The 16,676-nt window shown below is 45.9% G+C and overlaps 1 protein-coding gene across 21 annotated transcripts in view; it reads right to left on the bottom strand.

Annotated features, from left to right (window-relative positions):
* JAKMIP3 (Janus kinase and microtubule interacting protein 3) overlaps nucleotides 1-16,676 on the bottom strand; it is a 69,167-nt gene that overhangs the window by 18,035 nt on the left and 34,456 nt on the right. For 10 of the 21 annotated variants that reach the window (XM_032694477.1, XM_032694478.1, XM_032694471.1 and 7 more), the window contains 16 exons: nucleotides 16,140-16,355; nucleotides 14,501-14,620; nucleotides 13,930-14,076; nucleotides 13,068-13,199; nucleotides 12,561-12,596; nucleotides 11,072-11,131; nucleotides 9,233-9,361; nucleotides 7,687-7,815; nucleotides 5,865-5,948; nucleotides 5,156-5,218; nucleotides 4,631-4,729; nucleotides 3,714-3,812; nucleotides 3,565-3,624; nucleotides 1,871-1,936; nucleotides 1,430-1,498; nucleotides 1,266-1,343 (listed from right to left, as the gene is read on the bottom strand). In XM_032694477.1, coding sequence (XP_032550368.1) covers nucleotides 1,266-1,343; nucleotides 1,430-1,498; nucleotides 1,871-1,936; nucleotides 3,565-3,624; nucleotides 3,714-3,812; nucleotides 4,631-4,729; nucleotides 5,156-5,218; nucleotides 5,865-5,948; nucleotides 7,687-7,815; nucleotides 9,233-9,361; nucleotides 11,072-11,131; nucleotides 12,561-12,596; nucleotides 13,068-13,199; nucleotides 13,930-14,076; nucleotides 14,501-14,620; nucleotides 16,140-16,355 — 1,587 coding nt within the window. The remainder of the gene's footprint in view (nucleotides 1-1,265; nucleotides 1,344-1,429; nucleotides 1,499-1,870; nucleotides 1,937-3,564; nucleotides 3,625-3,713; nucleotides 3,813-4,630; nucleotides 4,730-5,155; nucleotides 5,219-5,864; nucleotides 5,949-7,686; nucleotides 7,816-9,232; nucleotides 9,362-11,071; nucleotides 11,132-12,560; nucleotides 12,597-13,067; nucleotides 13,200-13,929; nucleotides 14,077-14,500; nucleotides 14,621-16,139; nucleotides 16,356-16,676) is intronic. The other 11 variants (XM_032694480.1, XM_032694484.1, XM_032694487.1 and 8 more) reach the window with 7 other exon arrangements.

Below are 16,676 nucleotides of genomic sequence, written 5' to 3'. Positions count from 1 at the left end.
ACTCACTCCTTCCCCATGAGCAGCAGAGCCGAGGAGCTGAACTGTTGTTGGGCCCTTTGGTAAATTTGGGATCCTGGACCAGGAGACCCATCTCATGGCTGTGAGCTGCAGGGGTACTGAGGGACACCTGAATCCACACCAACGGTTCCATGTCTGAGCTCTCCTGCCTACTCCATGACATTCCCAGGAGTTTCAAGTGATGCCATATACTTTTTCCACTCTGCTGCTGTTGTGGGATTCCACACAGATTTCTGTCTCTGTTCAGAACTCACCCAAGACCCAGCAGATCTCTGCTCTCAGGGCTTAAGTGCGAGGATGAGTCCTACAGACTCACCCTTTGGCTGCACCAAACTGCTTCTCAGGGCAGCTCAGTGCTGCAAGAGATCATGGAGTCACGGAATCCCAGACTGGTTTGCTTCGGGAGAGATGTTAAAGAACATTTTGTTCCACCCCCTGCCATGGGCAGGGAACTTCCCCTGTAAGATGTTAAGGCTGAGACCGCAGGTAAGGGGTGTTTGTGTGGTTCCCAGGGTTTCCACTGTGCACTGGTTCCAGATGCAGCTCAGCATCTGGAAAATCAGTCATAAAAGTCACCCTCACAGGACAGAGAGTGTATGGAGTAAAAGCTCCCCCAAATAGTTTGAGATACAAAGATAACAGGATCCAAAACCAGCCCTAAATACTCATTGCTCCTCAGAAAGTGTAACTGTGCTCAAGGTTTACACAGAACTGCAAAAATGAAATAGAGATGAAAATTTATGCATTCATGTCTTTTGTGAATATATTAAACCTTTCCTTCACTGAAGGAAACAAAACAACTGATGACTGAAGGGATGGGTGAAATGCCTTAGGATCAGCTAATGATGAGCCTGACCTAAGAGTAGTTTCATTTTGAACTTACAGAATCCCAGAATCCCTCCAGCTGCTTTGGTTACAGAGGCTGTAATCCAAGATCCAAGGAAATGTCTAGGCTAAAATATCTATTTTGGAAAGAAAAGTTACTGAAAACATAATTTCCTTACCAATCCTTTACTAAAACCTCTGGTGAATTAAAACTTGTATTTCCTAAACCTGCAAGTGCTGCCCAAATCCAGGGAATTCTGTTCACGAGGAACTCATTGTCAGCTCAGCGTGTAGAGGATCTGGCTAACACTCAGCCTGTCACACTCCATGAGCAGAGAGTGTCCACAGGGAACAGACCACACACATCACACCAGGTGAGTTAACTGAGGTGTAATAACTCAGTCAAGACTGATGTCCCTCACCTTGTGAGCCTGGTCCAGGGACTGCTTCCTGAAGTCCAGCTCATCATCCAGGTAGCCCTTTTGCTTGCTGAACAGCTCCTGGGGACCAAGGAAGGGGCTGTCAGTGACCACCACACCCCACCAGGGGTCCTCCAGCCCCTCCCCTGCTGCTCCTTCCCTGGTACCTTCTCGTTTTCCAGGTCCAGCATTTTCTGCTGCAGCGCCGACTCCGTCACCTCGATCTGCTGGAGCCACTGCACAGACAGAGAGTAGAGCCAAGCCTGAGCAGCTTCCCTGGGACTCAGGGTGTGTCAGCACATGGCAAGTACTCAAATAAAAGCAAAATTAACTATACAATTATATTTTTCTTTTCTATATATTGGTGATGAAAAAATGATGTATTTCAAAGCCTGGCCATTACCTTCTGACATGGCTTTCTTAGTTCAGTACCATTTTAAATTAAGCAGTGTCTGTCTGCATTGACAAAATGTTACCTTTACTTTGACAAAAACTAGTGTAATTCCAAATAAAGCATTCTGGCGTTTCGTGATGGAGCCATCATCTACATCACCAGTGTGTATTCTGAGAGACACATGTGTACTGAGGAGTGATGCACTGGTTGTTACCTTTTCAGCCAATGTGAGGACAGTCCTTGCTTGTATGATGACTACTTGCTCTTCGTTGGTCAGATTCTGCATCAAAACAAAATACAATTACAACAAATCCCAGTGTCTTGTTATTAACCCACTACTTAGGCCACTGCTGTATTAAATAAATCTGAAATTAAATATGTTCAAGGAACAATAAACCAAGGCAGAGAAAATTAGTATTGTAATGCAACATTGTTGTAAAAGCCATTGTGAGTATTCATACCGAATCCTTATCATACATAGAGTTAATTCTCCTAAAATTCTCATATTTACCAAATAAAAAAGGTGACACTGGATCTCTTTTTACCCAAAAGGGAGTAAACACACAGCTACACAGGACAAGATCAAGCTCAGCACAAAGTGCCACTGAGAGAAGAGACACAGTGTCCATCCCATGCACAATCCTCACTTTGCCAGACAAGCCATGATTTTGGGAAGCATTTGTTGAGATGTTGGCTATTCCATCCATCTTCTTTTGCTTTTTCATAAAATCAAAGTAGCGAAAGTGGGGTTTGCATTTCATCCCAAACTTCAGTTTGACACAGATACAGCAGGAGAAGGGAATCCCCTCAGCTGGGCCTCGCTTGTGTCTGGACCCAGAGCAGCATCAGCCCACGGGGCAGGGGGAAGGTGGTGTCAGGGTGACTGTGATGAGCTTCAGTTCAAGGCACAGCCTGGGGACAGTGACAGTGCTGTCCAGCAGGGACAGACCTGTAGAATCCCAGACTGGTTTGGGTTGGAAGGGACCTTAAAACCCATACCATTCCAACTCCCTTGCCACGGGCAGGGACACCTTCCACTATCCCAGGTTGCTCCAAGCCCTGTCCAACCTGGCCTTGGACACTTCCAGGGATGGGGCAGCCACAGCTTCTGTGGGCAACCTGTGCCAGGGCGTCACCACCCTCAGGTACTTATAGTTTTGTTACTTCCAGGCTGCCCTGCAGCCCTGGGAATGGTGTTTCCCTGTTATCCAACCTGTCCAGAGGCACAGGGAGAGCTGGGGTGCTGCCCAGGTGCAGAGCTGTGAGAATGATGGAGATCTTTCTGCAGCCCCAGTGAAGGTGGTGGGGTCCCCCAAAAGAACCCCAGAGTGGATGAGGGTTCTCTAAGACCCTGGGCTGGAGAGGGCTCTGCTTTCCTCAGCCTCTCACAGCCCCGGGTGCTCTGCTGAGAGAAGAGAGCATGGGAGAAGATACACAAGGACACATGGATCTCCCATGCACACAACCATTTGTGTGATTAGTCACTGTCATTTGCTGAAGGAAAAGACTTGCAAATTTCTTATTATTTGCTTACCTTTTGTTTAATATCCTGGTTACTATCAAGGGTTTATAGGTCATTAAACAAAATGAAAACACGCAGCTGCTGAAATGCAAAAGCAAAGCAAATGCAGAGCAATCAAATCAAGAAACCATGTGACCAGTGGCCAGAAAACACCAAGCACTGTTATTTTCCAAATAACAGAAATATTAAGAACAAAATGGTGACATTGAGCCCCTGTGTGGCACTTCAGCAGGCTGGTAACAAAACCTTAAAAAGCCAGAAAATGCTTCGCTCGCAGCCCAAACAGAGCAGGACAGGCTGTGCAGCACCAAGCCCAGGCGGCCTTGCTCGCTTGACACGAGGACAAGTATTCCCCAAAGCATGCACAATTTATTAAAGGAACATACACTTACGGCGTTATCCCCTAAAATGTCCAATTTTTTCATCAGCTCTGCTACTACTATGTCCTGACAAGAGAGAAATGGAGAACCAGGAGTCAGCACAGAGTGTCTGATTTTGTTTAGGGAGAGGAGGATAGGAAAGGAGAATCCCTTACTGTTACACCTTCTGCCTCGCAGTACACCTGGAGGGGGCTCTTCCCCTCTGTGAACGGGCCGTGAAGGAAGTTGATGGCAGGGGATCGTCTCTCCCTCTCCTGAAAGGACAGTAATTCCTTGGTTACCCCCTCTGGTGTGTCAGTCACATCACAGAGTCATGGAAGTCTTTCGGTTGGAAGGGACCTTAAACACCATCTCATCCCACCCTGTGCCATGGGCAGGGACACCTTCCACTATCCCAAGTTGCTCCAAGCCCCATCCAACTTGGCCTTGAACACTTTCAGGGATGGGGCAGCCACAGCTTCTCTGGGCAACAACAGATTTCAACAAAACTATACCATAATAAATACACAATACAGATTGCATTGCAATTTTGTTTGTAAGTGGCTGCTTTGTTAATGTCTCCTTGGGGAATTTCAGAACCAGTTTCCAAGAGCTCTCGGGTTCTGTCTGTACAGGTAGGGATACAGAAAAGAGAAGGCTCAGGGGAGTAACTGCAGTGGCCACCTGATTCCTCCTGTGTAGGCTGAGCAAGAGGTGAAACACTGTGATCACTTTTGGCAATGAAAAAAAAAAATTCCTTTTTATTTTTCTTTCCCAGGGATGATCCGCTCTGGTTTTACCTCTTTGCCTTTTCAGGACAGAAGAACAGTAAAATGCACCTTTACAGCACGGGCCAACTTTCTGGATCTTAAAAGTACTTAAGCAGTAACACTGCCAGAACAATCTATGGTGAATATCAGTGTTGATCCCTGGTTGCTTGGGGTTTTCCCCTTTTATTAGCACTTTGTACCAAAGCCTGTGGCCTCGCTCAGTGCAGTGTCCCTCTCCAGACACCCCTATTCCCAAACCACCAGTGCCTCTGGCCCAGGCTCGCAAAGCCCAGGGCGGGACCGTGGCTGCCACACATGCTCACTTCCAGCTCCAAGATCCTGAACTCCAGAAGCTCGTTTTGGTCCTTCACGTCCTGGACATCATGTTTCAGACGAGCTTCCTCGGCTTCCATCTGTTTGATCTGCAAAAGAGACAAAGCAGCTCGTCCTTAGCACTGTTAGCAGAGTCACTCCTGATCCACTGTGCACTGACCCTGCTGGGACAGGGCTGGGGGCACTGGGGGCTCAGCCCACCCCCCCGGGGGCAGTGGGAACACTGGGGGTCCCAACCCACCCCAGGATCATCATGAGCAGGGACATATGACCCCAGTCATGGGGAGACACAGGGCTCTCCCCCAGAGCCACCATCCTCACATGGCCTTGCACCAGACACATGTGGGCCAACAGGGAATGCTGGAAACCCACTTCTCTCCAGAGGTTTATAAGGATCTTGTATTCCACATGAATTATTTCTACAGAGCTGTGCAACACAGATTAAAATATTGCCCTTTCTGTATCCCTTCAGCTACAAATATTATTGGAATAATACAAATAGAAGCACTGAACACCTTTTCTACCAGTTCCTGATTTCTTCTGTAGAGTGCTTGCTTCTCCTCAATCCACTTCATGTCCTTGGGAAGGAAAGGACCAACACAGAAGGTGAAGCTGGCAATGTTTAGCACCAACACAGCAGCAAGTATTTCACTAAATCTCACATATAGAAGGACAGAGCAACACTGCATATGAAACTATAATTTCATTGTTTCCTAAAATAACTTCCTAAGCTAAACTTGGCCAACTTATTTTAATGGAGTCTGTAGTACGCAAATAGAATGGAAACATTCCAGTGATTAAAAAACTTTTTCAGATCAAAAATTTGCATTAAAGGGGATATTTCCAGCTATGTGTCTACTATTAAATTTCTATTTTGCTAAATACAAATGACATATTTCTGAAGATCAGGCAAAATAAACCTTATTTGGAAATTAATCTCTTAGTCTGAGGGATATATAAAACCCACAAAGCCCAGAACACTGTTTATCAGCAAGGGCAACAACAATAGCAGGTTAAGCTGGACAGGCAACTATGAAATGATTTAATATCATTTTAAAGTTCTCAAAACAATTTTTTGTTTATTTTTTCTTTTTGTTTTGTTTGTTTGTTTGGTGGGTTGGTTTTTGTCTGGAAAAGTACTACACAAGCTGGAAGTAACCTGGGAACATTTCTGGTTCCCTAGCAGGGAGGCAGGACAAGGGCTGGAGTTGTTTGTGGTGTTACCTGTCCCTGCTCAGCCAGGGCCTTCTCCAGGTCTTCTATCTGAGCCTGGGACCGGTGGATTTCTGCTTGGAGCTGCTCACGTGTCTGTGGGATACAATGGAGAAAGGAAAAAACAACAAATCAATAAATAGTACAAATTTCTCCAAAAGACCAAAGCTAACGCAGGTACAGAAAATACTCAAAACACCAAATATTTTCAACAAGTGATTTTTGAAGTTCTTTGGCAGAATGAACTTGAGCACACAGCATCAGCCAGGAATCAAATAAAGTCTATGAGGTGGGATAATGATTTTGAGATTTAAGTCCAGATTAACAAAACAGTGAAGCAGAGGTGGCTCCTCACAGTTGGTCACGGCAGGCTGCAGCCAGCAACCCCCCTGCTCTGGAACAATGAGTGTAAAAAGCCATTTCTCTATGAAAACAAATGAAAATTAGTATGCCACAGTTCTGGGCACACCTGGTTCCCTTACATTTGGGGCAAGTTAAAAAGCTCAGGGCAGACCCCACATATATAACATTGGAGAAGGGCAAATTCCATTGACTGTTGTGCTGTTACCACCTTATCTATGATTTACTGCCTTATCTATGATTTACTGCCTTATCTATGATTTACTACCTTACCTGTTTAGTATCTGTTTAGGATCTTCCTGTACTGTGTGTCATTGTTTACTATACTTGTATCTTCCTGCTTACCTATACAGACACCACCTTCCTACACATTTGGAGAATAAATGCAGTTATTATCAGTTGCCTTATTCATTAAATAGTTTTATAGAACACTTTCTGTCCTCAAACCATTTCTCTGCTCTTTATCGTGTTATTTACACTGAAAATGATCTTGCTTGCATGACCTACACTAGTATCTCTTTTTGCTCACTGTGGAAAAATGAAAATCAAGTCACTTTTCTAGTTGGGCATATCTTGGTTCACTATTATTTTCATTCATTCCCTAACATGTCAGAGCAGACATCAGTTCTGGGAATATGTCTGGGAATGTCAGTTTTCATGCATTTCACCTTGATCTACTGTAAGTGTTCCTGGATAACACCTTCACACAACAGATGTAGGACCAAATTAAGGCTCTGCAGGTGCCTTTCTCCTGTTAAACATCAGCTGTTTGAACCCCTTGCCATGGGCAGGGACACCTTCCACTAGCCCAGGTTGCTCCAAGCACCATCCAACCTGGCCCTGGACATTTCCAGGGATGGGGCAGCCACAGCTTCTCTGGGCAACCTGTGCCAGGGCCTCACCACCCTCACAGCCAAGAACTCCTTTCTAACTCCTTGTAACATACAACAAACTCATAACAAATGCAATACTTTAGCCCAGCTGTCAGGATCCTCAGGGGCTGCATAAGCACATGGGCAGGCAGAGAAGCACAGGGCACTTTGCAATTTAATTAAGAGAAAAAAATCTCAGCTATAAGCCTTCTAAACATTTCATGAGGAATCATGTAATCTCTCAGATCCCAGAAGGAATTAAACACCACGCATTATACATTTAAGGCTATCTGTCCTAGTTCTTTACAGAAAAAGAGCTTAATTTCAAGGATTTCCCATAAAAATTTCTCTCTGGATTTCCCTTAAACTTATCAGAGGTGAAAAGACTCAGCTGCAGCAATGGTGGATCCTCAGCAAACCCTTCCTTGAGAGGCTGGTTGGAGCCAGAGGCTCCAGAGACCCCCAGCCAAGCCCCCCTGGCTGAGTCCCAGCCTGGCTGCTGCAGGTGTGATTGAGAACAACCTGAGCAGGTACAGTTGGACCCCTCACCCCCCCTTTACAATTCCAATCCTTTATGTTCATGTAATGTAAGCCATGTAGACCTTAACTTCTCGTTCTGCATCCAGGGTCCCTCCGACCTGCTCCTGCAGCAGGGCATAGGCTCGTTGCAGGGCCTGGTATTCCATGGTCAGCTGCCGGAACCGCAGCTCTGTCTCCTCCTTGGCCATGCCCTGCAACCAAAACACAGAGTGGATTAGGTATGTTTTCTCTAAAAAGTGCCAAAATGATCACTTCTGAAATGCAATTTGGGAAGGACAGCACTAAGGATGTTGTTTATGTGCCCTCGGACTATTTCTCTTCTCCCCCCTAAACACTTCCAGAAAATGCAATACAGAAATAAAAAGATAATCCCCTGCCTTAAAAAGATAAAAACTTGCCATCCATGTAACACACTAATGATGCATCACCCTTTCTTACTGTAACAGGGAAAACCATCACATTAAAGGTGAAAACACAACTTTCTTGAAACAACAAAAGGTTTCCAATCTGGGGAGGAAGCCAAGCCTGACAGCCTCACTCAATTATTAAAACACGAATCCAGAGCTAATATTTGTAGGAGTGATGACAGCAACATGAAAGGAGCCCTTCATCTTCTTCACCCTCCTTACAATATCCAGCATGGAATACTTTCATGTCAGGCTGGCCGGAATATTTCACTCAACATGAAATGAAATTACGCTGCTGGGTGCAGGCACCAACTCCCCACCAGCTGAACAGGGGAAAACATAAAGGAAGGAAAAACAAACAGGCTCATGCATCCACAAATGCATTCAGATTCCTGCAGTGCAGCACACACCTGGTAACCATCACAGATCTCTTATGATGGAGACAGGGATTGTCCAGGTTGCCTCTGACAGATCTAATTACAGCCCATGGCACAGGTGAACGGGCAGCAGAGAACCTGCAGCCAGTGCACCATGGAAAGGCTGCACCCTCATCAGTGGCAATTTTCTGCCTGTTACAAGATTCTTGTTACACCCAGAACCGTGTAATGGTCCAGTGATCTGACACACACTCAGGAATACATTTGTAGGGAAGCCCTGTAAAATACCAGGAATAATAATCTCTTTGATTTGTATTACCTTTGTGTACTCTGCACTGAGAGCTCCAGAACAGCCCAACCTCCATAATCCAGTGAGGAACCAGCCTTTCCCTGGACCCTGGAGCTTTAGGGGAATGCTTCCTGCTCCTTCCCCTAACACAAACCTCATTGCTCTGGGCTGAGGTCGGAATGGCAAACAGAAGGATCTGACCCAAACTACACATGCCCAAATCTGCAGCCAAGCTCAGAGTGAACAGACCTCCTGAGGATTGTCTGACTTCTCAGCCTTTTTAGACCTCTGACATATAAACCTGCTGTAAATTTAATATTCTTATGATATATCATTTCCAGCTTGGCTACAAGCTGTGAAATTACTGAAGACCTGAGTTCCAGAGATACCAACCAACAAGCACAGTATCAAATTTAATATAAATGGTTAATTTTTTGGTATGAGGTGAGACAAGAATGATAGAACAGACCAGGAATTCCATTAAAAACTAGCAGTGAGTTTGCAAACCAAAGTAACATGGATTTTTGATGAGTACCTCTTCTAAGTCATCCTCAGGAGTGCAGGGGGTCTGGTCTGTCCGGTCAGTTTGGTAGGAGATGGAGGAACCATCTGACTCCAGGGAAGCTTCATCATCGTAGCCGTAAAATGTCTCCACAACCGGCTTCTGGCAGAGACAAAGGTCAGGGAATGTGGCCCTGCAAGCCCCTGAGCTGGGGACAGTACTGGCCCTGGACACTTGGATTAACTGTGCCTCTGTGGGATCTGAACATGGGCACCTGGGAGAAACCTCAGTGCCAGGCTGTTGGGAATTCTCACTCTGCTGCTCTTTGGGAACTGGCGCAGCTCTTTACACATGAATACACAGAAGTGTTTTCACCCCATGCCAGTGACAACAGCTAAAATGATTTAAATCACTGAACTGCCATATTTGTCATTATGTATCACAGTGTGTGACCTCACAGCCCTTGCCTTTTTAAATGTATTTTCCTCCCAGTTTCTCTAAGGTCAAGGATCCTTTTCACTGAGTGTTCACCTCAGCATAAGGTGGGACCTGTGCACCGAAATGCCTTTTAATCCATCACCATCACCACGATGTCCCCCCTGCCATCACAACTGTCACATGAAAACTTAAGATCTTCAACAAGTATTCTATTTGAAAATGTGAATTTAATCACTACAGCAGTGTGTTTATGGTTTGAAGAAATCCAGTTTTCCATTCAAAGCTGTTTTTTGTTTAAAAGAATGAAGGGAGTGGTGGTAAAGGAAGATCTACCGTAAATGCTTGAAAGCCAAAGACAACGTTCCACAGATCAAAAAATATTTTTAATTGATGATTTACAAAAACACATCTAGATTTTGGCTTTTTGTTTTAATTTGCAGTGGGTAACTTTTGAAGGAGAATCACAGAATCCCAGACTGGTTTGGGTTGGAAGGGACCTTAAAGATCATTTAGTTCCATCCACCTGACATGGGCAGGGACACCTTCCACTAGCCCAGGTTGCTCCAAGCCCCGTCCAACCTGGCCTTGGACACTTCCAGGGATGGGGGAGCCACAGCTTCTCTGGGCAACCTGTGCCAGGGCCTCACCACTCCCACAGCCAAGAATTCCTTATCAATATCCCATCTAACCCTGCCCTCTGGCAGTGGGAAGCCATTCCCTGTGTCCTGGCACTCCAGGCTCCTGGTCAAAATCCCAGCCAGCTTTCAGAGAGAGACAGCATGTGGCCCTCTCTGGAAGGCCTACCTGCCATGTGCACGATGACAGGAGTTATCTCCCATTGACCTCAATTAATTATTTACAGATTAATTAGCTCCAGCCCCACCCTAATTTTTCATCTGTAGATCACAGAGTGCTCATAGTCTCTGACATTAAACCTTTCTGTGCCATTACAGTGTTAATATTTACATTAACACCCTGCCAAGTTCTCATTAACTAACATTCCCTTTTCCCTGAGCTCCAAATACGGCTTCTCATAACGGGCAATTTTGCATGTTACTAAACACCACCATGAATTATTTAAAACATACACATGTTTTCAGGCAGTGCCATTAGAAGATCATTTTGAGATGTGTTAATTCATAAAATCTGTCTCCTCCTAAGACAACTACATCCCACCAACGTCCCACAGGGTAAATGCAGAGCATGGAAAAGCTCAGAATGTGCAACGCAAAGGGGTCCCCTGCCCCTCCCAGATTTTTCCTAAATATCCCAAAACGGTCTGTGAATGTCCTTGAACTACATCAACCAAATTTAGGCTTAGGACCCATTTGCATACCCTTCAGAACATTCCCTTGTGTGGCCCCGAGGTACCTGGAGAACCTCAGAACCAGCACTGCCCATCAGCATGTCACTATACAAGCTTTTTCTTTTTACCTTAGGAATTCTTGTCATTTTTTTCCTTTGCTTCCTGAACCTTAACAGCTTATCACGTTCCTGCAAGAACCAGAGACGTGTGTTAGCTGTTTGCAGAGAGTAGCTATTCAAATTAACCACATCAGTGCTGGGAGCCATTGGGCAAGCAAGAAACAGGAATGTCACTGCTGGACACTGTCACCAGGCATGGGTTAGTTTACTCCAACATCTTTCAGGTTTGCATATACAAGTAGCTATTGCTCTTTATGTCCATGAAAATCTAAGTAAAGTAAAGCTGATTATAAGCAACACAATGCAGTGAGAGCTTGGGTGTCACCCTGGGCTGCTCCGTGGGTGACTGCAGCACTCCAGCTCATGCTCAGGTTCTGCTTTCTCTGCCAAGAAAGAGAAGCAGAGATTGGTCCTGCCCTTGGCTCTGGTGGCTATTGGTGCCTCTGGAAGGTGCATACACACAGTAGCCTCACTGCACAAAATTCAGGGGTTGTTTGAACTCCGCACTTTCAGAGTCAGCTCCGTCTCTAAGGATCTGCAGGTTCCTAGTGACCCTGGGAAAAGGTTTGAGCACTTACAGCTGCCAACATTTTTTTCCAGTCAGAGGAAATCATTGAATCATCAAATCCCAGACTGGTTTGGGTTGGAAGGGACCCTAAATATCACCTTCTTCCACCCCCTGCCATGGGCAGGGACACCTTCCACTAGACCAGGTTGCTCCAAGCCCCATCCAACCTGGCCTTGGACACTTCCAGGGATGTGGCAGCCACAGCTTTCCTGGGCAACCTGTGCCAGGGCCTCACCACCCTCACTGGGAAGAATTCCTTCCTCTTTGTGGAGTCAGGTCGACTTTTTACAGCACTGAGAAAAAAGTCTCTGTTCTGAACTGCAAATCCAGGCAAAGCTCAGGACTGTAGAGGGGAAGTTCTGAGGGGAAAACCCTTAGATCTTTCATTTTAACCAGTTGGTAGAAGGATGTGATGACATTGTGGGACACTGACAATGTGTCATTGCCATGAGCCCGATGGCAAATCCCACTGTCAGCAGCAGTGGCAGAGGACAATCGAACACGCATTGCTTGGCAATGGGGAACAGGACATTCCATCAATACCTATTAGTGCTTAACTCCACAAAGTCCCTGTTGGTCATAACAGGGATGACTTGGGCAAGGGCAGGGGCTGAGCACAGGCCAGTGTGGGTGACACAAAGCCAGGAGTAACCTGAGTTAAAAAATGCAATTCCCATGTGGCAGAGCTGTCCTGGACATGGCTCTTGGTCACTGGGGCAGGTGGTGGGATTAAAGCTTTCCTCTCCACTATCACTGTGTTTTTCTCTGGTGAACAACTGCTGATACAACATCTACATTGAGAAAACAGTGTGCCAGCTCACTGCTGAACAGAAATGGGAGGGAGAACAAATATTGTTATACTCTGCCTCCTTTCCACAGACAGCAATTTAAAGTGTACAAATATGGGGAGGAAGTTAATGCCATTCTTACCATGACACTCTTCACATAGCCAGCAGTCTCCAGGGTCTGACAAAAAAGAATGAAATAATGTCAGTAAGTGGACAGGCTTAAAAAGAAAGGAGAGAAAATTATTTTCTGGAGGAGTATTACTATTTTGGTGCTTTCTGTTTCCAGAGACTGAGAATGTGTTAACAAAGAAGCAAACCCTCTAACCCAGCATTGCAGATCACCCTCTGTACACAGGAATCTTTAGCCCCAGTGATATCTCCAGCTGAAGGAGCTCAGACACTTTCCCTCACAGGTGCTGGATCTGGCCACCAGACATGGTTCTGTCCTGCCAGTGCAATGCAGATGGAAAGGGTTTTTCCAAACACCACACCACAGATCGATTACTTTTATTACCACTAAGCACAGAATTGCCTGCCAGGTTCCACTGCTGTGCCTGTGGGCTTCCAGGACCCTGAGTACCCCTTGCTTAGGCTTCCTCTGCCTTGCCCTTGGTCACTCTCCTGTGAGAGCAGCACTGTTCCATCTTACCTTGGAGAGTTCATCAATGATGTTTTGCTGCTCAATAACTTGTAGTCTCAGGAAATCAACTTCTCTTTCTTCCTGGCTGTGGTCAAGGTCATTTAAGGAGCTTGGTCTCCTTATTGCTCCAGTTCTTTGCCTCTAAAACCAAAAACCACAGGGCAGATGAGGAAATGATCAGGAGGCTTTGCCAAAGGACTTGTCTAACCCTTCCCTGTACAGTGAGTGGTGCATGCCTCTAATGGCTGTTCTGGCAGCTCTCCTGCTCCCCTTTTGTTGAATCTCACATCCAAGTTGCAAATGTGCTGGCTGGTCCTGCTCCTCTGATTGGAAAAAAGGGCAGGCACAAGTGCAGATTTCCCAGGCACTACTAGGTGATTCTGGCAGGAAAATCAAAGCTGAGTCATAGAATCCCAGACTGATTTGCATTGGAAGGGACCTTAAAGACAGTCCAGTCCTACCCTTGCCACAGGTAGGACACCTTCCACTAGACCAGGTTGCTTTAAGCCCTGTCCAACCTGGCCTGGAACACTTCCAGGGATGGGGCATGAAATCTGTGCCCATGTGGAGGCTGAGCAGCCCCCAAGGGAGCAGTCACTCAATCAACATGTGCAAAGCTCACACCATTCCATTCAGAGCTATTTGTCTTCGAGGCTAAAGTACATCCTACGTTGTGTTTTTTTACGTTTTACATGTTTATGTAAAACCAAACATGTCCAAGGCACAAACCACTCCCCAGCACAGTACATCTCAGCAAGAGCTGGAGTGGGGACAATTTCCTATGGAACCAGTAGGTTTGGGATGATGCCTGACCCCCTCAGCCTCATCAGTTCCAGCCCCCCCGTTCTCCCAGGAGCACACAGACTCTCACCATCGCGATATTTTCTTGTGTCACAAATTTCAATTTATTTTCCATTCGACGTAAGGCATGTGACAACTCCTCATTCTTCCTACTGAGGCGTTTGTTCTTGTCCAGAATGGGCTTATACTGACTTTCCGCTTCTCTGAGACGTTTTAACTGAAAGATAAAGAGAGAGTTAACACCTCTGGAGCTTTTTCAGTGAATATATTAATAATTTTCTTTAACAATCACACTAGCAGTATTTCTCCTCATGAAAAGTATAATTGATTAAAAACTCTTGGTGCTTTCCTATGGGAAGAGATCATTCCTCCTTCATGAGATATTCGATCTGTGAAACAAGGGTTCCATATGGGGCATGTATTTATTTTTAAAAGGAAATAAAAATAATTCCAGCTAATGCCACCTCAAAAATTCGCTGTCATACAAGCCAAGAAGAGGGTGACATGGCACAGCACCGAACAGAGAGCTAAGGAGGGGCAGCCAAGACTTCCAAACAGCCCAGGAGAAATATCCCGGTACTTGTGGGACAAGGCATGGCCCTGGCAGCACATCCCCCAGTCCCCATCCCTGCTGCCCTCACCAGCTCGTTCCTCTCCTCCGACAGCAGGGCGTTCCTGTCCTCCAGCTTCCTGATGATGCCGCTCAGCTCCGCGATTTTCAGTTGGAAGCGCCGGGCATCCTTTTCATCCAACTGCTGTTCCTAAAACAAAGATCAACTGCAAATAACTGTTCATAAGTGTGCACGCCAGAGCACGTTTTCAAAGCTCAAACTTTTTCTTATCCCAAATCCAAACATTTCAAAACATTATCGGGCAGAGTGTAACCCATGGAACCCAAGTGACCATGGAAAGCTGCAGGATGAGACCAACGGAAAGTCAGGAGTGGAAATGTAACAAAGAATGCAAATGCAGAAGTATGTATATGTATATGCATATGCAAAGTCACAAATGGTAAACTTGGAAACAGAAAATATCCAGCTGAAGGCCATGTTCCAATGATGCCACTGTTGAACTGAGAGCTTCAGACACATTGCTCACTGAGGTCTTGGCCATAAGAAAATGGTATTAAAATTACTGAAGTGCAAATGGGGAAAATCCATGAAATTGTGCCATTGCAAAAGCTCTTCTTCCACAAAGCTGTGACCTTTATGAGGTCCTAAAGGGTCACTTGTCACTTTACTTGAGTGAAAATGCTTAAATCAAATCAGAAAGATAGATGTGTTCTCATTCAGAGAAGTTACAGCTATTGACAAATGTGACAGACTTTTCCCCTTCTCTAGGACTTGATCTGGTCTTTGGCAGAAGTTGAATACAACTCAAAGAGGCAAATCAGCGCCCACAGTGTGGGTGGCACTTTTTGGGAGGTCTAGGGTTCCTCATTCAACAGGTGCAGGAGAGGCTTGGGCCAAAGAATGAAATAGATAGGTTTGCTCATGTATAAATTTTACACTTGTACTGAGAAAATCAAGGCTCTTGCAAAAGAAATCTTGATGAGGATCAGCAATGAGAACGACCTGCACACGTCAGAGGTACGAGGTCAGTTACTTGAGGGGTTTGTCTGAGCAAAGGAAGGCCAAAACAGAAAGGGGCCAGAGGTACACTGAAATAAAGGCATTGTGGAAGGGTGACTAAAATTGAATGTTTTGGATATTGCAGAAAATAAATAGGAAGGAGAAGGTTAGGAAGTCTTTGATTCATTTTGTGGCCCACTGACAGCGAGAGCACTTGGCAGGTATCCCAGGGGGCTGTGGGGTTTCCATGCTCTCACCACTGACTTCCTTCCCCCATTCCCTCTGTAACTGGCCTCGTCCATCTGCTCCCCAAGCCCCGTGCTCATGGTTCCAGAGCTGCACACATACATCACTTGGTGAGAAATGCATTTGCATCGTTTGTTGGCAGAATCGTGTCAAACTGTCAGACTAAGGCGGGTGGCTGAGCATGGCACAGTGAGGAGAAGGAGAGAAAGAACAGAGAAATTTCCCCCTGCTGACACAACCAAACCAAACCGACCGGGAAACAAAGCGACAGAAAGCAAAGGCTCTCCCACGACAGGGTTTGATTTGAAATCAATGGTTTGGATAAAGCAGGAGCACGGAGCGGGTGCCTCAGGCTCCCCGGCATGGCCATGGGGAAGCTCTTGCTCCAGGGAGCACTCATCAAGATTCTGTCACTTGGTGCCCTTTGGTCGCTGTTTAGGTGAAACCACGTGAAAGTGCTTACGGGGCTTCCCGAATGATCTGAAGCGTCTCCTGCACCACTTGCATAAGGAAGTTCCCGCTTGGGGCTGCTCAGATGCCGGTCAGACTCTTTGAGCTGGGACAGTTGTTCATCTAAAGCCTCCTTTTGGAGCTGCAGTCTCTGAGCATGCCCGGCTCGCACCCCTAACTCTCTCTCCAGCACGAAGACTGCTCTGTCCTTAAACTTAATCTCCTCCATCTACAAGGAGAACAGAACACAATCACACAGGAGCAGCGGCTCAACAACAGCATCCCGGAGAACCCCTGCCAAGGAAACACAGCACTGTTCCCGGGAGCCAGAACATGGACACTGGACAGTGAACAGTAGGCTCAATCACTTCAGGAACATCGTCCTTCTCCTGGGACAACCCAGAGGGAAATCTCTTTTTCGGCAGGAATTTTGTCATTAAAGTGATTCGGAAATACCCCATGCTCTTATCACCATTTCAGGATATCTTAAAAAAAAAATTAAAACTTAACAATCACATCACAGTTTGATTGGCTCACTCGAACATTTTAA

This window comes from Chiroxiphia lanceolata, chromosome 8, assembly GCF_009829145.1.
Source record: "Chiroxiphia lanceolata isolate bChiLan1 chromosome 8, bChiLan1.pri, whole genome shotgun sequence".
NCBI classification, from domain to species: domain Eukaryota; kingdom Metazoa; phylum Chordata; class Aves; order Passeriformes; family Pipridae; genus Chiroxiphia; species Chiroxiphia lanceolata.
This window is presented reverse-complemented; position numbering and strand designations above follow the sequence as displayed.